Below are 26,899 nucleotides of genomic sequence, written 5' to 3'. Positions count from 1 at the left end.
GGGGACTCGCTATAGCCATTGATCTAACAAGCCAGACAAAGCCCACTGCTTTCCAATGTCTGAAGACTTTCATTCGGGTGGCAATCAAGTTTATTTATTTTTAAAAATTATCTTCATAAGGAGATATAACTTTCATCTCACCAGAGTATTAGTAAATACCTTTTAATTAATGAATAGCACTGACTCCTCTTCAGAAACACAGGAGGACTGGCATACAAGCAAGAAACATGTTCATTTAAAGTAATTTATTGTATTCTTCTGGAACGGACATAAACAGAATCTTGGGAATTGATATCACAACACGATGTTATACACCATTTTCACAACTAGTCCTTTGTTGAATTTTTTTAAAGAACATAGTAATTTAAAAAAATCTAATTATTTACACATTAATAAAACATATATACATGGAGATTGAGACATTATCCATAGATACAGAATAATATTTTTTGCTAAGAAGCCTATAAAAAGGATTTCTGAATAAAGTCTGAACAGTAGTCACAGTAAGTAAACACAAATACAATTTTAATTTACAAAATATGATTTTACTGTTGCAGTTTTATGATATGTATTTCCAATTTATGGATCCATTGCACATATTTGAACAATCCTCCCTGATCCTCAAGTGCTGAAAAATCCAAGTGGTCATCCAGTCGTGGAAGGAAGCGGTTTTGAAGGTTCACGGTGCATATTTAACAGATTCCACAGTTCTAGGGTAAATGCTTCCACCTTTACTAGCAACATATTCATCATATTTTAATAAGGTTGAACAAAAAGGTCACTAATTAATCTGTTCTAGTCCCTTGAGAAATATTTCCTTCTGGGAGGCAGAAGACAAATTTTAAGACAGGTTTTGCAGAAAAACAAAAGCCCTGGTTCTTAGTACTTAATTAGACCACCTGATAAACAAAGGGACTGGTTTCAGGAACAGGATTCATTACTGGCCTGAAATGTAAAAGGCTAACTAAAAGGCATGATGGAAACAACTTCTCTGAACCTTCTTGTAACTTAAAAAAAAGAAGGGGAAAAAAAAGACACACATATATGAGATGTAACTGTCTAGTGGTTAGACTGATTCCACAAGCCACACCTAGAACCAGTTCTGTCACAGTACAGGAATGCCTCCTGTCATCTTCAGGTGACTAGATGATCGTCAGCAGAGTACTAGCTTATCCCAGAGCTCCCTTCCTATCTCTTGGTTTAATGTCTCAGTGTGATCTGACACAAATGCCTTGGCCAGGATAGTAAGGAAATTTAGGTTCTAGGCCTGGCTGGACACTGGTGGGTTAATCGCTCTGGACACCCACTTAGACTTACTCCTCAGTTTCCTCACTGCAAAATGAGGGGGCTGAACTAAATGATCTCTACAGTAATTTTTAGCTCTACAGTTCTATGGGTGGATAAAAGAAAGGTGGGATTCGATAAAGGGATATTCTATGGTTTGATAAAAGGAAAGGTATTAAATTGTCCACATGGCAAGTTTCCTCCCTGGGATGTGGTGGAGAGCTTTCTAGAGTCAAATCTTCTTTCATGCCAATTTTTGGCTTTTGGATCAAGTGCCAAAGATCCAAGGTAATTTGCTTTATATAATCAGGAGGTATAAATCTGCAATGTTTCTAAATGAAATGGAATTTTAAATTCACAATCTTATTAGAGAAAGGAATGTGGAGGTAAATTCTATAAAACAAATGCCCACATGGCAATATAGCTTTTTAAAAAAAAATTCAGAATTTAATATACTGGTTTTATATAAAATGAAGGGCAAGTGTAGTAGAAATCAAATGAAGTATATAATATCAATTAAGTGCATTTGTGGCTGGTCACCACAATGTCAAATTACAGGGCCAGCAGCAACTCAAGTTAAAATCATCTGTTAAAATAGTTGTTAGGCATCAGGTAGCTAGATAACTGGTTGCTTTGAGCTTCTCACCTTTTTATTATTTTGTCACTGTGTTGATACAATCTAGATTTTACAAAAAAGTGACAGTTTTCTTTCCTAATAATTCATATATCATTTGCACTTATTCAGTCACAAATGATTGTTTTGGGGGAACTGATGTCACAAGCGTTTCATCTAATAGATCAGAGCAATCTCGTCTCCTAAAACAACTTTTTCATCTTCTAGGCAGATGAAGGTCTAATTAATTTTGGCCTTCATAACTGCTCTCTCAGTATTGGAAAACACCACTCTCCTTAATACTGCATCTAAGCAATTTACATGAAAATAAATATACTTCCAAACTCTATACAGTCACATTGAGGTTATGAAAAAACGCCGGGAAGAGAGAACTGCTTCTTTATAATGGACAATGAACTAACTGGATTACACGCTGGACTTTTAAAGGGTAATAAATCAACTCTAAAAATGATTAAAAAAAATCTTATACCAAATTGGAGGCTTGATCATCACATATTACTGAGAAAGTATATGAAAACTATTCAAACATGAAGGGTAAACTTCACAGAACACCCACACTTTGCAGTAACCTGAAATGCTTACGTGGATCTTCGAGGAAATTCAAACGGAAGAGTTACAGGTGCTAAAGAAAATTGTCACTCGAATCAAAGTCTAGACAGTGAAGTCTGCTTCTGTGTCATCCATGTTTTCTGTCCTGGTGTCAAATATGTTACCTACAACAGAGACAAGAAAATGAATGGGGAGAAACTGTTTCTATAAGGAAGAGTTATTTACTTTTCTGTGACATGGCTGAGATAGGTATTCTAGACAAGAGTGAAAAACCTTCTTGGTGAGGTATCATATTTAAACTGCTTATTTTTTCATAAGGCTTTAGTTGTGCTAAATGTGCAATTTTAGAAACTGGGAACTTGAAATGATTATTTTTACAGGAAAGACCATGCCTATGTCCATATACTACAGTATTATTGTCTAGCAACAGAAAATAGTTAAATGTGATTTACCTGCAAAAGAGAATATTATGCAGCTATTAAAATAATGCTTATAAAGAATTTGTAATTAAACAGAAAAATACTTGTCAGGTTAAAAAAAAAAACAACAACCCAGGAAACACAATTTCATATGTATTTGATCTTATCATGTAAATAAATAAGATAAAGTCTCGGGAAAAACACTCAATAAAGGTTGTCTCTGGGTGACAAATTTAAATTTCTTCCTTCTTTTATTTTAAATAACATTTTATTGAGTTTTTGGTGAAAGTTTACACAGCAAGTTAGGTTCTCATTTGACAATTTCCATACAAATTGTTCAGTGATATTAGTTACATTTATCACAGCGTGTCAACATTCTCTTTGTGTTCCGTTTATTCCATTTCCAGTACTGTAGTTTCCCTGCCCCATTATCTTTTTATCCTTGCTTTTGAGTAATTACTGACCTTTTGGTCTCATACATATGGTTCCTAAGTACAGCACAGATCTTATGGGTAGTATCCTTTATTTTGTGTGCCACTCTGCTGTTTTGCTAAAAGGTGCCCTCAGGGGATAGGCACAGTTCTAGTTTTAGAGTGTCTCAGGGTGACAGTCTCAGGGAGTCTTCTGTTCTCAACTATCCCAGTTTGTCTTTTTTTTTTTTTTTTTTTTAAGAATTTGAGTTCTGCTCCACATTTTTCTCCCATTCTATCCGGGACCATCTATTGTGACTCTGGGTCAGAACAGCCAGTGGTGGTAGCTGGGCGCCATCTAGTTCTTCTGGTCTCAGGGCATATGAGGTTGTGGCTCATGCAGACTTGTTTCTTCTCTGAGCTTTTGGTTATCTTCTTAGTGTTTTGCTTCCAGTAGAGATCATAGTTGTATCTTAGATGGCTACTCACAAGCTTTTAAGACCCCAGACACTACTCACTTCACTACGATGCAGATCATGATTTTTGTGAACTTCTACCCAGTGCCATCAAGTCGATTCTGACTCACAGCGACCCAACAGGACAGAGTAGAAACGCCCCATAGTTTCCAAGGAGCTCCTGGCAGGTTTAACTGCCGACCCTTTGGTTTAGCAGCCGTAGTATGCCAAATGACTCAGTTGTCCCCTGAGACTATGGTCCTAAACTTTCAAATCCAGAAAACCAATCTTGGAAGGTGTCTGGTTACGTCTGAGGAGTATCTGTTATTTGTGTCTTCAATGACTGTATGTACCTGTACCCACATATTTATATTTATACATGCCTACAGATACTTCTGTCTGTTCTTACCTATGTATGTTCCTGTACCTACCTGTATACCAAAATGCCTAACTCATCCATATGTGCTCAAACATTCATTTTTACATTGGTTGTGCTATACTCACTACATCCACATTTGGTGCCACTTTTCCCATCACCAAAAATAACAAGTCTCTAAGGTCTGCGTATATTCTCTTCCTCACCTCCTCTCCCTGGTAATCAGCGATGGATGACTGGTCTCTACACATCTATTCTTGTCTTCTTATAAAAGAGGGATCATACAATATTTGCCTTTAAATGCTTATTTCACTTAGCATTATGTGCTCCAGGTCCATCCATGTTATGTTTCGTGGACTCATCATTGTTCCTTATGGTTGCACAGCATTCCATTGTATGTATGTACCACAATGTGTTTATCTATTCATCTGTTGATGGGCACTTGAGTTGTTTCCACTTATTTGTTATTGTGAATAATGCAGCAATGAACATAGGTGTGCACATGCCTGTTTGTGTCATTTTTAGGTCTCTACACTTTAAGGGTTTTTTTAGAGTATATGCGTTGGAATAGACTCTAAGGCAATGGACTTGGTTTTTTGTGGTTTTTTTTTTTTTTTTTGGTTTTAGGGTATACGCCTAGGAGTGAGATTGCTGGATCATACCTAAAAACCAAACCCACTGCTGTCAAGTTGATATCGATTCATAGCGTGGATCATAGGGCAGTTCTATTTCTAGTTTTTTGAGAAAGCACCACACAGTTTCCCATAGTGGTTGTACCCTTTTACAGTCCCACTAGCAATGGATAAGGGCTCCAATCTCCCTACATCCTCACCAACATTTACTGGTATTTTTTTTAATCAGTGCCATTTTAGCCAGGTAAGATGAAGGAACTGTAGTGGTGTGGTGGTTAAAGCACTCAGCTGCTAACTGAAAGGTCAGCAGTTCGAACTCAGCAGCTGCTCCACATGAGAAAGATGTGGCAGTCTGCTTCTGTAAAGATTTACAGCCTTGGAAATCCTATGGGGCAATTCTACTCTGTCCTAAGGGGTCACTATGACTTGGAGTCGACTTTACAGCAGTGGAATTTTTTAAGATGTATCTCATCGTAGTTTTGATTTGTATCTCTCTAATGGTTTTTTTTTTTTTTAACGGGAAATCCTGGTGACATAGTGCTTAAATGCTATGGCTGCTAACCAAAAGGTAGGCAGTTCGAATCCACTAGGCACTCCTTGGAAACTCTACGGCGCAGTTCTACTCTGTCCTATAGGATCACTATGAGTCGGAATCTACTCGATGGCAATGGGTAAGGGGTAATGGCCATGAACATCTTTTCATATGTTTGTTGGCTGCTTGGATGTCCTCTTTGCTGAACGTTCTGCTCATGTCCTTTGTCCATTCTGTGATTGGGTTGTTTGTTTTTTTGTTGAGTTGCTGAAGTTTCCTATAGATTTTAGAGATTACTGGATTAGTTGTTTTTGAAGATTTTTCCCAGTCTGTAGGTTGCCTGCTTAGCCACTGCGCCCCCAGGGCTCCTTGTAGGTTGACTGTTTACTTATTTACTCTTTTAATAAAGTCTTTTTTTTTTTTTAATTTATTGTGCTTTAAGTGAAAGTTTACAAATCAAGTCAGTTTCTCATATAGATACTTATACACACCTTGCTACATACTCCTAACTGCTCTCTCCCTAATGAGACAGCACACTCCTCCTCTCCGTCCTGTATTCATTCAACCAGCTCCTATCCACCTCTGCCTTCTCATCTTGCCTCCAGAGAGGAGTTGCCCACATACTCTCAAGTGTCTACCTGACCCAAGAAGCTCACTCCTCATCAGAATCATTTTTCTGTCTTATTGTCCAGTACAATCCCTGTCTGAAGAGTTGGCCTCAGGACCGATTACAGTCTTGGGCTAACAAAGGGTCCGGAGAACATGACCTCCGGGGTCCCTCTAGTATCAGTTGGACAATTAAGTCTGGTCTTTTTATGAGAATTTGAGGTCTGCATCCCACTGCTCTCCTGTTCCTTCAGGGATTCTCTGTTGTGTTCCCTAGCAGGGCAGTCACTGGTGGTAGCCGAACACCATCTAGTTTTTCTGGTCTCAGGCTGATGGAGTCTCTGGTTTATGTGGCCCTTTCTGTCTCTTGGGCTCATCTTTACCTTATGTCTTTGGTGTTCTTCATTCTCCTTTGCTCCAGGTAGGTTGAGACCAATTGATGCATCTTAGATGGCTGCTTGCTAACATTTAAGACCCCAGACGCCACTCACCAAAGTGGGATGCAAAATGTTTTCTTAATACATTTTGTTATGCCAGTTGACCTAGATGTCCCCTGAAACCATGGTCCCCAAACCCCCATCCATGCTACCCTGGCCTTCAAAGTGTTCGGTTGTATTCAGGAAACTGCTTTGCTTTTGGTTTAGTCCAGCTGTGCTGACCTCTCCTGTATTATGTGTTGTCTTTCCCTTCACTTAAAATAGTTCTTGTCTCCTATCTAATTAGTGAATACCTCTCTCCCTTCCTCCCCACCCTCCCTCGTAACCATCAAAGAATATTTTCTTCTGTGTTTAAACTGTTTCTTGAGTTCTTATAATAGTGGTCTCATACAATATTTGTCCTTTTGTAACTAATTTCACTCAGCATAATGCCTTCCAGGTTCCTCAATTTTATGAGATGTTTCACAGATTCCTCATTGTTCTTAATTGTTGCATAATATTCCATTGTGTGAATATACTGTAAGTGATTTATCCATTCATCCGTTGATGGGCACCTTTGTTGCTTCCATCTTTTTGCTGTTGTAAACAGTGTTGCAATGAACATGGGTGTGCTTATATATGTTCGTGTGAAGGCTCCTATTTCTCTAAGATTATTCCAAGGAGTGGAACCACTGGATCGTATGGTAGTTCTATTTATAGCTTTTTAATAGGGAGCACCAAATGGATTTCCAAAGTGGCTGAACCACTTTACATTCCCACCAGCAGTGTTTAAGTGTTCCAGTCTCTCCACAACCTCTCCAAAATTTATTAGTTTGTGTTTTTTGGATTAATGCCAGCGTTGTTGGGGTGAGGTGGTATCTCACTGTAGTTCTGATTGGCATTTCTCTAATAGCTAATGATGGTGAGCATTTCCTCATGTATCTGTGAGCCGCCTGAATGTCTTCTTTGGTGAAGTGCCTGTTCATATCCTTTGCCCATTTTTTTAACTGGGTTACCTTTTTGTTGAGTTTTTGTAGCATCATGTAAATTTTAGAGATCAGACACTAATCGGAATTGTCGTAGCCAAAAACTTTTTCCCAGTCTGTAGGTAATCTTTTTATTCTTTTGGTGAAGTCTTTGGATGAACATAGGTGTTTGATTTTTAGGAGCTCCCAGTTATCTAGTTTCTGTTTTGGTTAATAAAGTCTTTCGATAAGCACACGTTTTAAATTTTTATGAGATCCCATTTATCTATTTTGTCTTCTTCTAGTCATGCATTTGTCGTCATGCTTGTTATCCTATTTTTACCAAAGATTAGGTCCCACAGTCTTCTCGCAGGAATTTTATGATTTTAGGTTTAACATTTAGGTCTTTGATCCACTTTGAGTTAGTTTTTGTGTATGGTGTGAAGTATGGTCCTGCTTCATTTTTCTAAAGATGGATATGCAGTTTTGCCAGCATTGTTTATTAAAGAGGCTGTTTTCTGCCCCACTGAAAGGACTTTGACCCTTTGTTGAAAATCAGTTGTTCATAGATGACTGGGTTTAATTCTGAGTTCTTAATTCTATTCCACTGGTCTATGTGTCTACTGTTGAACCACTATCAGGCTGTTTTGATTACAGCATCTGTACAGTATGTTTTGATATCGGGGAGCGTGAGGTCTCCTCCTTTGTTCTTTTTCTTCAATATTGCTATGGCTATTTGAGGTTTCTTTCCTTTCCACATGAAATTGGTCATTAGTTTTTCCATTTCAGTAAAGAATGTTGTTGGGATTTATATCAGGATTGCATTGTACCTGTAGATTGAATTAGGTAAAACTGACATTTTCACTATATTAAGTCTTCCAATCCACAAGCATGGGATGTCTTTTCATTTTTGTAGGTCTCTTTTAATCTCTTGTAGCAATGTTTTATAATTTTCATTGTATAAGTCTTTTATGTCTCTGGTTAGGTTAATTCCTAGATATTTTATTGGCTACTGTAAATACTATTACTTTCTTGATTTCTTTTTTGGAGTAGTCTTTGTTAGTGTAGAGGAACCCAACTGACTTGTGTGTGCTGATCTTGTACACTGTTAACACTGCTAAATTTCTTCTATTAGTTCCAGCAGTTTTCTTATGGAATCTTTAGGGTCTTTTATGTGTAGGATCTGGAAACCCTGGTGGTATAGTGGTGAAGAGTACGGCTGCTAACCAAAAGGTTGGCAGTTCATATCCACCAGGTGCTCCTTGGAGACCCTATGGGGCAGTCCTATTCTGTCCTATAGAGTCCCTGTGAGTTGAAATTGACTTGACAGCAATGGGTTTGGTTTATTTTTTGGATGCACAGGATCATGTCATCTGCAAATAGAGTTTTACTTCTTCCTTTCTGATTTGGATACCTTTTATTTCTCTTTCTTGCCTTACTGCTCTGGCTAGAACTTTCGGTACAATGTTGAATAACAGTGGTGATAATGGGCATCCTTGTCTCATTCCCATTCCCAAAGGGAAGGCTCTCAGCCTTTCTCCACTGAGTGTAATGTTGGCTGTTGGTTTTGTGTATATTCTCCTAGTTAAGAAATTTCCCTTCTATTCCTGTTTTGCTGAGAGTTTTTAATCAGGAAAGGGTGTTGAATTTTATCAAATGCCTTTTCTACATCAATTAATATGATCACATGGTTCTTTTCCTTTGTTTTATTTATGTGTTGGATTATACTGATTTTCTAACGTTGAACCACCCTTGTAATCCTGGTATGAATTCCATGTCTTAGTTATCTAGTGCTGCTATAACAGAAATATCACAAGTGGGTGGCTTTAATACATAGAATTTATTTTCTCACCGTTTAGGAGGCTAGAAGTCCATATTCAGGGTGCTTGCTCTAGGAAAGGCTTTCTCTCTCTGTTGGTTTTGGAAGAAGATTCCTGTCTCTTTTGAGCTTCTGCTCCTGGGCAATCTTCATGTGACTTGGCATCTTTCCTCCCCATCTCTGCTTATCTCGCTTGCTTGGTTAATCTCTTTTATATCAAAAAAGAGACTGACTCAAGATAGACCCTAATCCTACCATATTAACATAATAAAATAACCTAATCCTCACTGACATAACCTAACCCTGCCTCATTTATATAACAAACACAACTCATTCACAAATGGGATTACAACCATAGGCAGGGGTTAGGATTTATAATACACATTTTTTGGAGGATACAATTCAATCCATAGCATCCTGCTTGATCATGGTGTATGATTTTTTTGGTAAGTTGCTGAACTCTGTCGGCTAGAATTTTGTCAAAGATTTTTACATCTATATTCATAAGGGATATTGGTCTGTAATTTTCTTTTTTTTGTTATATCTTTGCCTGGTTTAGGTATCATGGTTATACTGACTTCACAGAAAGAGTTCAGTAGTGTTCCTTCCTCTTCTATATTTTTGAAGAGACTGAGTAGGACTGGCGTCAACTCTTCTCTGAATGTTTGGTAGAATTCCTCAATGTAGCCATTTGGTCCTGGGCTTCACTTTGGTGGCAGTTTTTTTGATGACATCTTCAATCTCTTCTTTTATAATGAGTTTCTTTAAATTTTCTGCCTCTCTGTTAGTTTGCGTAGGTAGCGTGTTTCTAGGAATTTGCCCATTTTGTCTAGGTTTTCAAATTTGTTTGAGTACAGTTTTTCATAGTAATCAGTTATGATCATCTCTATCTCTGTTGGATCAGTTGTAATGCCACCAATTGCATTTGGTTATTTGCCTTTTTTGTTTTTTTCTTTTGTCAATCTAGCCAGTGAGCCAGTGGTTTGTCTATTTTATTGATCCTTTCAAAGAACCAACTTCTGGTTTTGCTGATTCTTTCTATTACTTTTCTACTTTATTTATTTCTGCCCTGATCTTTATTATTTTCTTTTTCTCATAGCTTTTGGCTTCTTTTGCTCTTCTTTTTCTATTTGTTAAAGTTGTGGGTTTAAGTTAATGATTTTAGATCTTTCTCCTTTTTTTAATATAGGCATTTATTGCTATGAATTTCCCTCTGAATACTTTTTCTGTGCCCCAAAGGTTTTGATACGTTGAGACTGAATTTTCTTTTGAGTGTAGGAATTTTTTTCACTTTTGATTCCTTCTATGACCCAACAGTTTTTTAGTAGTATATTACTTAGTTTCCATGTTTCTCCCCCCCCGCTTATCTTTCCTGTTATTGATTTGTAGCTTCATACTGTTATGGTCACAGAAGATGCTTTGTATGATTTCAATCTTTAAATTTGTTTGAGAATTGTTTTGTGTCCTAGTATATGGTTTATTCTGGTTCCTTAAATTTATTCATTTTTTTTAAACAAAAGTACATAGAGGATGACAATTTTTTATGACAAAATCCACTAAGTCCAGATGAACTCTGCACTAACTGACCTCAAATTCAGAAGGAAAGTTTTAAATTTCAGAAAGCACTGTTCCAATTTTATTTCCTCTAAACTCTTTCTAAGCAGCCCTGATGACACAGTGGTTAAGCACTCAGTTGTGAACTGAAAGGTTGGCAGTTTGAGCCCACCAGCGGATCTGTAGGAGAAAGATGTGGCAGTCTGCTTCCATAAATATTATAGCCTTGGAAACCCTATGGGGCAGTTCTACTCTGTCCTACAGGGTTGCTATGAGTCGGAAATGATGTGACAGCAATGGGTTATGGGTTTATACTTTTTCTTAAACACAAATGCTTCCCAAAACATAAATGGTTTTTCTTTGTTACCAAAGCACTCTCTCCACATCTATATTACTGCTTCTGCCTGTGGCACTACTCTAAGGGGTCTCTGAGGGCAGGTACTCCAGAACCTAACACAGTGCTGACTCCTGATAGTTCCTCAAAAAAGGCTTACTGATGGGGCTGAGGAAAAACAAATTAAAATAAATTTCTCCACTGTAAAATCTGTATCCATTTTTGTTAAAAATAGACATATAAAGGGTTGCTTATATGTAATACATTAAAACAAATGTCATTTGACTGTCTGACTAACCCTGCACTGGCCAATTCTGGTTCATAGAAACAGTCAAAGATTTACCTCCTGCACTTGTACCACACAAAACACACCCAAATTTGGAAGGACAAAAAAGACCATAAGAGAGTAATAAAACCCATTGCCGTTGAGTCGATTTCGACTCATAGTGACCCTACAGGACAAAGTAGAACTGTCCCATAGGGTTTCCAAGAAGTGGATGGTGGATTTGAACTGCTGACTTTTTGGTTAGCTGCCGAGCTCTTAATCACTGCATGACCAGCTTCCCCCCACCAAACAAACAAAAAAAGGTAATAAAGGCACTATTAAATCTTAAAAAGGACCAACTGTTGAAAGCTCAGATAAAGGGGATAATGAAGGTCTGTACTAGAGCCCTTGGTCACTCACATGGTTCTGACCAGTGAGTCTCAAGTTCAAGGATGTAGCTACATGTGCAAGAGAGGTGGAATGCACCACCCAGAGGATCTTAGTAAGGCACAAGTAAGGAAGAGGGTATAAGTAGTAGCAGTGTATTCAAAGCAGACCAGACTGGGGAGTTAACTTTATAGAAGCAATCTAGAGATATACTAAGCTATCAAGATTATTTAATTTTGTTACTGCAAAATTTGATCATTTTGTAACTTCTTTTCCTTTTTAAATGACAAGTGTTATTATTTATCATGCTGCTTAGTAACTGTATCAAATGACATTTGTATTAAATGTCAGTGCTGGTGTGCTCTAGTCCTGTGTCCATTGAAGACCTCACAGCCTTGAGCAAAACTGGAAAAAGTACTCTGAGGAAATGAGTTTAAATTGGGTGGATTTATGACAAACTTCCAATTGTGAAACCTGCGAGACAAATCATCTCTTAGGATCTTTAAGAAATATGCAGATAAAAGCTGGCGTTGGTTTAGGTATTAAAAAAAAAAAACAAACCAAACCCATTGCCGACGCATCAATTTCATCTCATAGTGACCTACGAGTCGGAATTGACTCGATGGCAATGGGTTTGGTATAAGAAAGCTATCTGGTGCAGTGGCGTGGCTTCATGAGACCTGGGTTCTAGCTGGGCCTTCAACCAGAATGAAAGCCATCTGAAACAGACCTTGGGAAAGTAATTTAATATTTCTGGGCTTTGGGCTTTTTTTTTTTGTAAAATAAAAGGACTGGATAAAAAGAAGAGATTAAATTAGATGATCTCTAAAGTGTGTTCTCATGCTCAGAGTCCATGAGATTTCTTTCTGTTCTATGAGGGGCTATCTTCTGCTGTGCTCAAGTTTCTTACCTGAAACATCCCTCTGCCTCCATCTTCAAACACGAAAATGCAAAGGTATTATTTCAAGAGGAATGGTTTTTTAAATTAAAAAAAAAAAAGCACAATGTGTCAAACAGATGACAGAAGCCCTGGCTGCAGTGGGAGGGTGGGAAAGGTGAGTGGGGTGGAGGAATGACCCTGGGAAGCACAATTAGAGAGAGAAGCATGATACCTATACTTAGTATGTCTCCAAAGGGCCTCCTGAGATGTACAATTTTGTTAGCAGTTGTATTTAATGTATTTATTGGGAGTGGGCCAGAGATGATATGAACAAGGCCCAAATGAGTTCTGATATTTGGAGAATTACAGACTGGGAATAAACCATAGAGATCATGTCTTTTAATTCTCTTAATTTATAAAGTGAAATGTTGCCAAAGAAGAAATTTCTTTTATATAATGATGATATGTGATAAGAACTTGATATAAGCAGATCCTTTTTACACTATGTGGCTCATTTATTTCTCCATCACTCTATTGCTCAGCTACTCAACGACAAAGAAAGCAAAGCATCGTTTACACAGTTAAGCTTTCCTGTTGCTCTGAAGTTCACTAACATGCCTGTTCTCCACCTGTGAACTCTGCTTTTGCTGCCATCTCAGAACATGTACTATTGATGAGCACGTGACCTTAACACAGACCAGGTACTCCATTAATATTTATTGAAATGAATTAAAAAACACATTAACCCAAATCTGAAGGAGAAAACAGAGTTAAACTTTTTCACTTAGGTTTTTTTTCTTGGTTGGGTGAGGGTGGTGACTGGGCTTTGTGGGCAGAGAAAAGGGTCCTGCTACCAATTGGTGGAATTAACTGTTTGACACATGGCTCACTGAACAGATGCCTGTCCCTCAGGCTCTCAGGTACGAACAGATGCAGAGGCAGGAGGGCAGGGTCAGAAGTAATACTTGAGAGTCAATGTGCAGTAGAATTATGTCAATAGCTCAAAATAAGAGTATGCAGTAAATGCTTCAATGAAATGTTGCATTCGGCTGATTTGGTTGTAGTATTAGGAATGTACCACCAACAGCAGATGAACTGGCTTATTCAATCCCTCAGTTAATCTCATGAGTCAGCATTGACCCGATGGCAACTGGTTTGGTTTTAGTTTTTTATTTATTGGGTGCCCACGATATGACTAGCAATCAGTGACTGCTTCTCAAAACCCTTTTGGGGGAAACAGCAAGACAGAATGAGTACGAATCCAATCGTACAAAACCGATCCCTGTTCTAAAAAGAACTGTCATTTTATGCTAATATATTTTTTAATGTGTGAAGGTTTTGATAGGCAAAACGTCGTGATACTAAGTTCTTAAGACTCACTTTTCTGAGGTTTTTATAAATATGAAGCAGGGTGATGAAAATGTAGCTTTTCATGCTTTTTCTATTCAATGTGAAAACTCTGCACATAGGGCACTAGGAACCTCTGATGACTAGGGGCTAGGGCCCTTATAGGAGCAGCTTGCTCAAGCATCTGCATCTCTAATGTTAACAACATTAGAGATGCAAAATTTTTTTGCACTGTATTTTCCAGCAGGCAATGAAAATGTAAATGTGTTTTACCTGTTGGTGGTAGAGAAACGCTGTCCAGTCTTTCATCACAGTCAGCTACCTCGGCTGGTTACAAACATAAACACAAATCTCATTAGTTTCAGGGAGCACATTCATTTTACTGAATACAGCAATACAATTAGAAAACACCAGCATACATAACAGGTTTCACCTTTCTTTTCCCTTTTCAGCTTCAGCTGGTTCACATTATAGATTTTAATATCATTATTTAAATAAAATAATTTTGTGATGATCATGACATAAAATCAATTAAAATGATTACTTGATCATTCATGGTTGAGCTCAGCTCAGTTTCAGTGTTTATACAGGCTTTAAATACCCAACCCAAATCTGTTTACATGTGATCATGGAAGGCATGGAGGCTGGTGAACTCCAGCTGGACATTTACTTCTCAGCCGGGACCACTCCTGTGGAGCAGGCTCAGGGAATCTTGAGCACCAGCCTTCCCTTGGAGATGACTGGAAATTCATCCAGACTCTAGAGCCGCCAGTCTAACAATGGCATCCACACAGTCACAAAGGAAATCGGAAGGCATAAACATTTTTTTCAAAGGATTCTTTATATCTATGTTTTAAGATGCAAACTTTTGTTCATCTCTGATGTGTGCCCATGTCCTTTAAGAGTTTTCCACAAGCAAATCCTTCAGTCACAGAAAACTTTCTGCCAAATGCAAAAACAGAAAAAAAGGTGCCCACATGTCTCCTGATAGCTGGTGGGCTCTTCACGTTCCCCTAATGTGTCATGGACAGGTCAAACATCTCATTATAGCTGGCTGCACCATTTTGGAAAAAAAAAAAAATTTTTTTTTTTTTTTTTTTATGTCACAGGGCTGGTGGTCCCCCTGAGAAGTTTCCTGCTCGAAAGCGCTTTCCTGCTGACGCAACGCAACATGTGCATATGAAGCCTACACTGTGAGGCCAGGCCTTTTGCATCCAGGTGTTATGCTGAGTTGGTGGAAAGCAAAACTAACACTCTGCTGCTCTTGTTTTTATTATTGTTGCTTCAAAACAATTAGGGTTTAGATATGGCTAGAAAAGGTCAAATATTTCCACCTGTAGTTCATCCTCTAACATCTTGTCCTCAGAATGATACACACTGGCATTAGTGAGAACTTGTTTTCCCCACTGTCCGCTGATCTGCTAAATTCACCACAAAGAGCACACTGAGAGGAGATAAAATATTCAAGAGCAAGTTTGGCTGGGGTAGAGTAGTAACCACTCTTCTATGATGCAGAAGAATATTTAGTAACAAATACAAATATTTAGGTCAAACAATAGGTTATACAGTATGCTGATAATTTTTTAAATTGTTCATAGAAAAAATACAGGAAGGACATACTAAAACATTAACTGCGTTTCCCACTGGATGAAAGGCTTAGTGGTATTTTAAATTTTGTGCTCTGGGCTTTTAAAAAAAATCACTACATTGTATATTTAAAAAACAATGAGCATATATTATTTTTATATTTAGAAAACGTTTTCTTCTAACTGCTTTGAGTGAATTTGAATAAGCAGATGAACTATACAGTAATACTCTCTCATTGCCTAGGATTTACAAAATTCTTCAATAATAATAACAACAATGATAGCTGGCACCATTTATTATACTGCTTACCATTTGCTAAGTATTTTACATGCATTGTGTCACATATACCTCAGGAAACCCTATGAATTAGGTCTGTTATTCCCATTTTAACAAATGGGAAAATTGAGGCACAGAGAGGTTATCCAAGGATTTGTATTGAGTTAATAATGCCTGCGCTCTTACATTTCTCATGTACTTACTATTTATCACTTAGCCAGGCACTAGTTAAGGGCCATATAGACATTAACTCAGTTAACCGTTAACCACAATCTTGAAGGGAGAGTTCGTGATCTCGTTTTACAGATGAGAACAGACGCTCATGGGAATTACTCCACTTGATTAAAGTCACTCAGGAAATAAGCTGGGATGTAAACTCAGATTTTCTGACTCTAAAGCCTGTGCTTTAACCACTACACTGTTGGACAGAGGCAATGCCTGGGCCCTTAGCAGCTCTGTTACTAATACTGTGGTTCAAACATACACCACTTGAATTCATTATGAGCTAACTTTTTAAATCTTCAAATTTTAGTTCATTTTATATTTTAATAATTTTCTCTACATGGATAATTGCTTTTCACATAGTTATAACAAAAACCAGTTTTTAATATATGTTGATCTTTCCCTTTCTAATTCAGCTATCTTTACCTTTTAAAAAACAGACTTATGCAATTATATGGTTTAGTAAGAAAAAAATATATGACTGAAAAATATATATAAATTATTATATGTAAATTAATATATGCTAGCTGCATGAACAGGGTCCAAGTGTCATGAGTGAAGAAGATCATTGTGTTATTTAAATTTAATCATAACATCTATCTGTAACAAGCAGCTCACCACCTTTCTTCCCCATTGACAGTCAACTTGTGAAATTTGGAAAGACTGAGAAAGCCCAATAAAAATTTAAAAGCAGCGGCTGCGTCACTCTTAAATTTAACACAAATAAAAAAATTGTGATTTCAACTTGGAGGAAATAATCTAATGAAAATGATAAAAATCCACAGCGGGAAAGGAATCATTCCAGTTACAGAAGAAAAAAAAATTATTACATGTGATGAGAGCCCCAATTGAATTTCTATTTGGATTAGGATAATAACCTTTCAAAATCGGTGTGGGGCACTTTTTTTTTCTACAGGCAGTGCACAGTTCCTTAAGTGGTTAGCTGATTAGCTTGCCCAGTCAGAGTCTGTATCTAATCCCAGGAACTGAGCCAAATATGATAAATGAGGTTGAAGGTGTGGAATACCTCTGATACACTGTTTACACTATCATTTAGACTGAAAATAATCAAGACAAAAAGCACAAGAGAAAACCCTGTTATTGACCCAGGCCTCTCAGTTCCCATCAGCTTTAAGAAGGAAATGGAAGTGGCTCTAGTTTCAACCTGCTGGGGCCTCACATTTGTGCCACTTGAGGAGAACGGAGTGTAACAGCATTTGACAAAATTGGGATACAAAACTTTTTTGGCAGGTCACTGCTGATGTGCTCTCATTTTGGTTTGGTCTATACGTCAGGGTTAGTTAGCTCTGTCCTTCCACTTCCTCGGACACTAACAGAGCCTGCTATCAGAGCAGAAGAGAAGTGCCGAGGTGCCAATCACAAACGCAGCGGTCAAAAGTTAAAATGTTCCAAACCAAACATTACTGGTGACTGTGGAATAAGGGCAATCTTCTGAATATGTGAGAGGGTGCTACATGGAGGGAAGGGTGGGGGGAACACTATACAGTATGGGTCCCATTCTGCAGAAATAGACATAAATGTGTGGAAAATGAGCATTTGTTATGTGTGATATTAATAGAAATATCAAGGTGGTTAAGTAATATGTTGCTGCCCCATCTAACTGTGAGAAAGAGAAACAAGAATGAGGTGGACATTCCTAGTGTGTGTGTGTGTGTGTGTGTGTGTGTGTGTTGGTGGAAAGGGGAAGGGAAATGGAGACCAGAACTTATAATAATTGGTCTTAGCATCTGACAATAGAACAAGAAGGTGCCTTTACATATAAGCTATACAGTATGGGGAAGGCATCAAAGTACGCACATGATTTAAGCTGGGCTTTTTTTTTTTAATTTTAGTCATGTGACCCACTCCCAGCTAGGTTGTTTGAGTCTCTGATAACAGCCTTCTCCAAAATCTCCTCACTTTTTATGATGTCCACCGTCAAAGGTTTCCCCTAAAAAACTTAAATTTTCAGGTCCTTTAGAGACTTTTAATAACTGTCCTCAGCTAGAGACACGTGTTCTATAACATAAAGCCTCTTCTTCCTTTCTCTGGGTGGCCTCTGCAGCACTTAAGTTAGTAACACTGGTATTCTGGATTTACAGAATACTTTTCTTTCAAGCTCCCAAGGAGTTGCAAGCATTTTTCACATTTTTCCATTTACTCTCACCACCCCCTATGAAGTAGAAGAAATCAGGCACACTTACACTTTTATGAATTTTAAGTAGAGGATGTGAAACACAGGACTTTGCTCACCTCCCTCAGGCTGAGTGGAGCAAGCAGTTTGGGACTGGCTGCTAACTGAAAGGCTGGCAGTTCAAACCCACCCAGTGTTCCACAGAAGAAAAGGCCTGGTAATCTGTTTCCATAAAGATTAAAAAAAAAAGATTACAGCCAAGAAAATCCTGTGGAGCAATTCTACTCTGTAACAAATGGGGTTGCCATGAGTTGGGGGCCAATTCAACAGCAGATAACACCAACACTACCACCACCACCTCAGGCTACCTAGAAGTTGGTGGAATATCATGCAGGAGAAGCAAAGGTAGGTGGTTTTTGAGTACTTTGGCCCTTTGCCTCGCCTTTCAGCTTGTTGTTAGCTATTGTTGAGTCGGTCCCCAAATGATTGTGACCCCATGCACAACTGAGCTGCCTCGTCCTGCACCACTGCCGCAATCGGTTGCAGATCAGACCGTTGTGATCCTTTGGGTTTTCACTAGTTCATTTTTTGGAAGTAGATTGCCAGACCTCTCTTCCTAGTCCATCTTAGTCTGGAAACTCCACTGAAACCTGTTTGGCATCATAGCAACACATAAGGCTCCACTGAGAGACACGTGGTGGCTGTGCCTGAGGTGCACTGCCTGGGGATTGCGCATCCTCCTCACGGCAGTTCAGCATTCTACCACTGAACCACCGCTGTCCCCTTCACTTGGGGTTACTGAGTACTCAATTTAGGTCTCTTCATTATGGCAAATTTTAGATCTTTCTCAAACTTGAATATTATACTTAGTGTCTCTGCTTTTTTTGTTCAATAATTTCCCCCTGAAAATTGACTAAGGGATAAAATTAAAACCTATTTGTAAAATGACGGAGCTAACTCTAAGAGCTCAATGTAACCCCGGTCTCTGCCTTTGCTACCTAGGAACCAACCCCTACTATTGTTAAGGAAGTAAGTTTCTTTGCAATCAGGCTAAAGAATGTGAATACCTCATGGAAACTCCTTTGTCCCCTGATGGAAACTCTGTTCCCAATCTCCTCTAGAGACTGAGGCCCTGAGCAATTCACCTTTTAAAAGACCACTCCAGAAAACTGGTCATGTCATTACTTTGTAACCAACATGAAGGTTCTCCCTTAACCCCATTCAATTATGTCTTTTAGCCAATGTATTCATGTAATCAATGATGTCAAAGGTTATACTTTACTTTGTCTGGCCTTTGACCTCAATCACTGTAAACCAATCAGATTATTTTGTTTTGTACTTCCTCCTCCAGGCCTATAACCATGTGACTCAAATGCTCCCCTTTGGATTTGTGTGTTCCACTTGCTGGGACTCCATTGTAATGTTCTTTTGTACCGCAGCTGTCTATCTCCTGCGTAAAACTCTTAACTTTCAATTTTAACAGGGCTTCGTGATTTTGCTCTATGACATTACTTTGTGTCAGAAGTGGGATTTCAGAGACATCCTGCCTTCTATGACCCTGGGGACATTGAGAACGTGGGTGTGGCCAGAAGCCTTTTGGCTTACCGCCTCCCCGATTTCCAGAGGTCACCTAAGGTAAAGTCTCTAGAATTCGAGCTCTGCCTTCATTGTGTAGAGCTCTGTGATTTTTTTTTTTTTAATTTTTATTAAGCTTCAGCTCTGTGATTTTTATTGAGGATCAGTCTTTACTTTCATTTGAAGTTCACTATCTGAACGTTCTGAGGAGTCTGTTGCCAAATTCAGTTTGGTGGGGCTATTCCTACTACATCCCCAGGTCTGGGGAGATCAAGGTTCTAGCTCATTAAGTTTGAGCTTGCTTTTTCTTTCCTTGTACACTTCCAAGGTACAGTGTGCATGCAAGTTTCAATGCACATTCAGTTTCTTTTTTTTTCCTGCTTGAAAATTCAGGTTAAAGCTGGTTTGACCTAGGTCTGGTGCACATTTGAGGTTGCTCCTCACAATTTGGTATTGTGGAGATCACTTTAAGTGGTGAGAGACCTAAAGTAATGCTCCTTGCAGCCACAGTACCCAATCTGGCATTGTGGAGGTTTCTTTAAGGGGAGAGAGACTGAAAGTAATGCTTCTCACAACTGCTTTTTGCTTTTCCGTGTACACGTCTGTTTTTTATTTTACAAGTTCTTCAGGTTAGCTGACCTCAGAAACCAATAAATTATGTAGTTTTTTTGTTTCATTTATCTTGCTTCTAGTCTAAAGAATTGTGTCTAAGTACCTGCCTTGTATTAAAAGCCATTCCTAACAATTACTGTATTGTTTTGTTTTGATAAACTATTTTCACCTGCCTTATAATCTAAAAAAAAAAATTTTGGCAGCTACTCTAAGAAACTTTAAGATAAGTTAGTCTATTTTGAAAAGTGCACTGACCGCTTCTGTGTTACCAGGCAACCAGGCTGAACTCATGCTACTTGCATTTGAAAAGGTGGAGGTATAACTCCACAAATGACTGAAGGCTTTGCAAGGCTTGCCTAAATATTCTAACTTTCAAAAATAAAAAATTGTATGTCTCAGGTTTTTGGATACCATTACACAAGTGACTATAATTTTTATAACACCTGACACCAAGATAAAGAAAACTTTTGAGTCTGAAGTAACCATTATTGAGACCCTTGCCCAAGCCTGAATTACAGATAAGTCCCTTCAAAAATTTAACAAGGCTCTTATATGTTAATGATGTAATACAGTAATGTACATCTTTGTAAAACTTTTGCCACCAAGGCTTGATGAAAACTGCTGCAATTAAGGTCATCTCTTTTATTCTTTTTTTTTTTTTTTATGGTATTTCAGATGAAGGTTTACGGAACAAACTAGCTTCTCATTAAACAGTTAGTACACATATTGTTTTATGACATTGGTTAACAATCCCATGACAAGTTAACACTCTGCCTTCTTGACCTTGAGTTCCCTATTACCAGCCTTCCTGTCCCCTCCTGCCTTCTAGTCCTTGCCCCTGGGCTGGTGTGCCCCTTTAGTCTCGTTTTGTTTATGGGCCTGTCGAATCTTTGGTTAAAGGGTGAACCTCAGGAGTGACCTCATTACTGAGTTAAAAGGGTGTCCAGGGGCCATACTCTCGGGGTTTCTCCAGCTTGTCAGACCTGTAAGTCTGGTCTTTTTTTTGTAAGTTATGATTTTGTTCTCCAGCTTTGTCCAGGACCCTCTACTGTGATCCCTGTCAGATCAGTCAGTGGTGGTAGCTGGGTACCATCTAGTTATACTGGACTCAGTCTGGGGGAGGCCGTGGTAGATGTGGAGGCTGTGGTAGTTGTGGTCCACTAGTCCTCTGGACTAATCTTTCCCTTGTCTCTTTAGTTTTCTTCATTCCCCCTTGCTCCTGAAAGGGTGAGACCAGTGGAGTATCTTAGATGGCCACTCACAGGCTTTTAAGACCCCAGACACCACGCGCCCAAATAGAATGTAGAACATTTTCTTTATAAACTATGTTAAGCCAATTGAGCTAGATGTTCCCCAAGACCATGGTCCCCACAACCCTCGGCCCAGTAATTTGGTCACTCAGAGAGTTTGGATGTCTCTATGGAGCTTCCATGATAAGGTCATTTTTTAGACACACACAGAAACTACAACAGGCTATAGAGCTCACAGCCTGGCCATTCAATCTAGCCACTAACTACCTTCTGACTAACATACAAAGAAAGCCCCTGTGAGGATAAGACATCCAGATAAAAATCAGTTCTGCTCCTGATAAGTTTCTGTTATTCATGTAGACAGTCACCAAAAAGACCCCTCCCAACAAAATAAAAACATTTTTATAACAAAAGAAATAATAAAACCTTAGAGATACAGACTGTTTAGATGAGCTTTATTTCAATAGTGATTATGTTTTATAATATGTAGATTTAAACTCATTTTCAGAATTTTTGAGTAACTTACTGATACTGTGTTGGTAGATGTTTGTTATTATTAAAGTTTATAGGCTCTTACTTTTTATGCCACAAGGAAAAATATATTCATTTTTACAAGAAATTTAAAAAGTATATTAAAAAGAAAATTTATTTGGCATGGCTAAAGTTCTTATTCGCTATGACTAAAAGTTTAATGAGTTGATTTATAAGAATTTTTAAAAGTAATATTAAATAACATATAAGCTAAGAATTGGGTTTCTCACTATTAACAAAATTTTCTTTTAAACTAAAGAACTTTATTATTTTTTTATGCAATCTGCTTCAAAAGCAAAGGCTCAACAGAATAAATTCCTAACTCAAAAATGAAGCCACATGGCTTTGGAAAAACTAAGAATTCTACCTTTAAAATATTTAATTAAATAACTCAAATACTGTTTCTCAATAGCCCGTGATAAACGCCTGACAACTTTGAAACTTCATAAAAAGCCACAAAAGATTTATTTCTGTTACCTAAAGAAAACAGTGCTAAAAAGATTTACTTAATATGTTTTAAGTTACATAAAACATGTTGTCAAATCAAGAGACATGCAAAATTTTCTTTAGGTTAAAATTTTATATGTTAATATTTCCTCTTATGTATTTTGCCTGATATTAGACAATAAACTCATTCTATTATATCATAATTTTATTAACCTTTTAATTACTAACTTGGTCACAACTTTATTTCTTTTAAAATCAACCATCATCAAAGCCAATGATTTCACCTATGGAGCTTCTATTATTCTTGGTATATCCTGACTCTTATTTTTAAAGGTTAATCATTATGCTTAGAGATATTTTTATCTAAAGTTTATTATTTGACTTTATTTAACTTTGCATTTTTGTAGTTAATTACCATCAAGCCTTTTCATTAAAAAAAATTATTATTATAAGCTAACCATAGCCAAGTTTTACCTTACTTATTCACTGAAAACACAATAAAAATGGGCTATATAAGACTCTTAAAGAGGACTATAATATTTTGAAAATAAATGCCACTGGAGTCAGTCAGGACTTTTAGAACTCATGTAGAAATTGACAGGGTTTTTCAAGTTGCTGCTCATCCAAAATAACATGAAACCAAAATTGGCTCCATAAAACTAAGTGAACCAAACCGATTACTGTAAGATTCACAGTCCAGCTTCGCAGGTTATTTGCTCAGCATACAGATTGAATCAGTATGGTAAAAGGATACAATCCTGATACACACTTTTCCTGACCTTAAACCACGCAGTATCCCCTCCTTCTGTTCAAATGACAGCCTCTTGATCTATGTACAGGTCCCTCATGAGCACAATTAAGTGTTCTGGGATTCCCATTCTTTGCAACGTTATCCATACTTTGTTATGATCCACATAGCCAAATGCCTTTGCATAATCAATAAAAACACAGGTAAACATCCTTCTGGTATTCTCTGCTTTCAGCCAGGATCCATCTGACATCAGCAATATCCCTGGTTCCACATTCTCCTCTGAATCTGGCTTGAATTTCTGGCAGTTTCCTATTGATGTACTGCTACAGCCACTTTTGAATGATATTCAGCAAAATTTTACTTGTGTGTGATATTATGATATTGTTTGATAATTTTCACATTTGGTTGGATCACTTTTCTTGGGAATAGGCATAAATATGGATCTCTTCTATTTGGTTGGCCAGGTAGCTGTCTTCCAAATTTCTTGGCATAGGTGAGTGAGCACCTCCAGTGCTGCATCCATTTGTCGAAACATCTCAGTTGGTATTCCATCAATTCCTGGAGCCTTGTTTTTCCCCAATGTCTTCAGTGCAGCTTAGACCTCTTCCTTCAGTACTATCGGCTCCTGGTCATATGCTACCTCCTGAAATTGTTGAACATTAACCGATTTTTTTTGATATAGTGACTCTGTGTATTCTTCCATCTTCTTTTCATGCTTCGTTGATGTTGTTTATTATTTTCCCCATAGAGTCCTTCACTATCGCAACTCGAGGCTTGAATTTTTTTCTTTGGTTCTTTCAGCTTGAGAAATGCCAAGTGTGTTCTTCCCTTTTGGATTTCTACCTCCAGGTCTTTGTACATGTCATTATAATACTTTACTTTGTCTTTAAAGTCAGGAAAGGTGTGTGCCAGGGCTGTATCCTTTCACCATACCTATTCAATCTGTATGATGAGTAAATAATCAAAGAAGCTGGACTATATGAAGAAGAACAGGGCATCTGGATTGGAGGAACACTTATCAATAACTTGCATTATGCAAATGACACAACCTTGCTTGCTGAAAGTGAAGAGGACTTGAAGCACTTACTGATAAAGATCAAAGACCACAGCCTTCAGAATGGATTACACCTCAACATAAAGAAAACAAAGATCTTCACAACTGGACTAATAAGCAACACCACGATAAATGCAGAAAAGATCAAAGTTGTTAAGGATATCATTTTACTTGGATTCACAAACAACACCCATGAAAGCAGCAGTAAAGAAATCAAACAACACACTGCATTGGGCGAATCTGCTGCAAAAGACCTCTTTGAAGTGTTAACAAGCAAAGATGTCACCTTGAGGTACTAAGGTGTGACTGACCCAAGCCATGGTGTTTTCAATCACCTCCTACGCATGTGAAAGCTGGACAATAAATAAGGAAGACTGAAAAAGAACTGAAGCCTTTGAATTATGGTGCTGGCAAAGAATATTGAATATACCATGGACTGCCAAAGAACGAACAAATCTGTCTTGGAAGAAGTACAACCAGAATGCTCCTTAAAAGCAAGGATGGCAACACTACATCTCACATACTTTGGCCATATTGTCAGGAGGGATCAGTCCCTGGAGAAAGACATTGGTAAAGTAGGGGATCAGCAAAAAAGAAGACCCCCAATGAGATGGACTGACATGGTGGGTGTAACAATGAGAACGGCGCAGGACCAGGAAGCATTTCGTTCTGTTATGTATAGAATTGTTATGAGTTGAAACTGACCGAGTGGCACCTAACAACAATAGCAGACTTATATAAGAATATCACTAATATACAATGTTCTATTTTCCTGATATAAGAAATCATTTTTTCCTCTCTTCCTTCTTTCCTTTTTTATTTAAGAATCATCTATTTCAGGAACTAATAACACTATACTGGTTACAGAATATCCTATGAATTAAAAAAATGTTATGGCTCATGTCAAAGTTCTAACTAAAATATATTCAGAAATGCCACAGACTCTAAGAAATAAACAGTGACATAATTATGATGAAAGAAGTAGATCTTCAAAATCTCCCTTATATTACTTATATCAACTCTAATTTTATTAAATGTTGTCAATGTTTTCACAGGTTAAGAGTTTTTGATGGCTGAAAACCAAAATCCGATTGGTATTACTCCAGAGGACCATGCATATTAGGAAAAACAGCTAGAAGATTCCCTGGAGTTTTGTTGGGAAGGACCGTATGTAGTTCTCCTTACTACTCCTTATACGCTAAATTACACAGAGTTAAGACTTGGATATATCTCTCTCAATTAACAGCACGGCTCCTGTTTAAACTGTCCAGCCAACTAAGGGACTCAGGCTGAAATTCAGCCGCCCTGGTAGACAGAAGCAAACAACTGAGAAGCAAAGAGCTAAACCCAAGACCACGGAACAAGGCTTCACGCAAGCAGCTAAGATTTTTTAACAGTGCTTTATAATATTTACTTTCCTACTTATCTGAAGTATCCTTCACCAAGTTAGTATTCCCCCCTACTAAGATATGCTGTATAGAAACCCCTGAAGCAGTTACTCTTTATTCAGTTCTTTAACTTTTAAGGTGGCACTATTTTATCAGCTGGGATTTACAGACTGGTAATTTGCCACCTGTTACCTTTTTATTTACATCCACACCTTTCTTTCCCACGTATATACAGGCTATTAAAGTCCTTGAACTTCTATTGCTATTGGCATAGGTGACCCTTATAGAACTACATTTAGATTGCCTTATCCCTGTATCAGAATATTATCCTCCATGGTGTTAATTCTACAGTTCTACTCTATCCTATAGGGTTGTTACGAGTCAGAATTGACTTGACAGCAATGGGTTTGTTTTTTTCTTCCTTTCTGGTGTTAATTCTTTATGTTCCCACTAGATGGCATTAGCCCTGCCTAACACTTACAGCCTTTAAAGTTGCCTTATTCTATAAATTCATAGCTTAAGTCGGAATAGACTCGACAGCAGTGGGTTTGGTTTGGTTTTTTTTTGGTTAGTAATTTTTAACTAATTGTTTTCACGCTAGAATCATTAGCAGGATAAAAAGGAGGGAATAGGGGTAATATGGAGAATAAAATTAGGGTCTTCCAATTTTTCCCCAAAATTTTCAAAGTCTAATTTCTTAAAAAAGACAAATCAAGTGATGTTCAGGTTGGCAAAACTTAGCCCAATACTTCTTGATCTTTCCTGTTTTCTATACCACCTTTGGAAGTACTAGGACTCATTCTATTAGCAGTTGGAGTACTTATTTTGTCTAAATATTCATGGTACTACTCGTTTGTTATATTTTTATAATGATCTCTGTTGTTTTGTTTATCCCGTATGATTGTGCTGGAGCTAAAGAGGTAAATGCAGAAAATAAATTTAGAAACCAAGATTATATTGGGCAATGTCCCTTTGTTAAAGGATGCCCTGAAGAAGGCTGATTATATTCTAGTTGATACAATAATTTTAAACCTTAGAATAACCCATGTTTTCAAAGCTATAATCAGTAGGAATTAAACTTTGAAAGGATATCAACTTATAATAATGTCTATATGGAAACTTCACTGGTAAATGCAAATTTATCTATTCCTAGTTCCTCTGATTTTAAACAGGCCCTGAGTACTTCCCATGGTTACTTATTCTTTTGT

At 37.7% G+C, this 26,899-nt stretch overlaps 1 protein-coding gene across 2 annotated transcripts in view; it reads right to left on the bottom strand.

Annotated features, from left to right (window-relative positions):
• Positions 1–239: 239 nt before the first annotated feature.
• BEND7 (BEN domain containing 7) overlaps positions 240–26,899 on the bottom strand; it is a 125,237-nt gene continuing 98,577 nt past the window's right edge. For both annotated transcript variants that reach the window (XM_049881966.1, XM_049881965.1), the window contains exons 9-10: positions 14,138–14,191; positions 240–2,631 (exon numbers count right to left, since the gene is read on the bottom strand). In XM_049881966.1, the coding sequence (XP_049737923.1) occupies positions 2,570–2,631; positions 14,138–14,191 (116 nt within the window). In that variant the 3' untranslated portion in view covers positions 240–2,569. The remainder of the gene's footprint in view (positions 2,632–14,137; positions 14,192–26,899) is intronic.

The sequence above is a fragment of the Elephas maximus genome, chromosome 4 (genome assembly GCF_024166365.1).
Source record: "Elephas maximus indicus isolate mEleMax1 chromosome 4, mEleMax1 primary haplotype, whole genome shotgun sequence".
NCBI classification, from domain to species: Eukaryota; Metazoa; Chordata; class Mammalia; order Proboscidea; family Elephantidae; genus Elephas; species Elephas maximus.
Note: the sequence above shows the minus strand (reverse complement) of the source record. Positions and strands in the feature narration are given on the sequence as shown.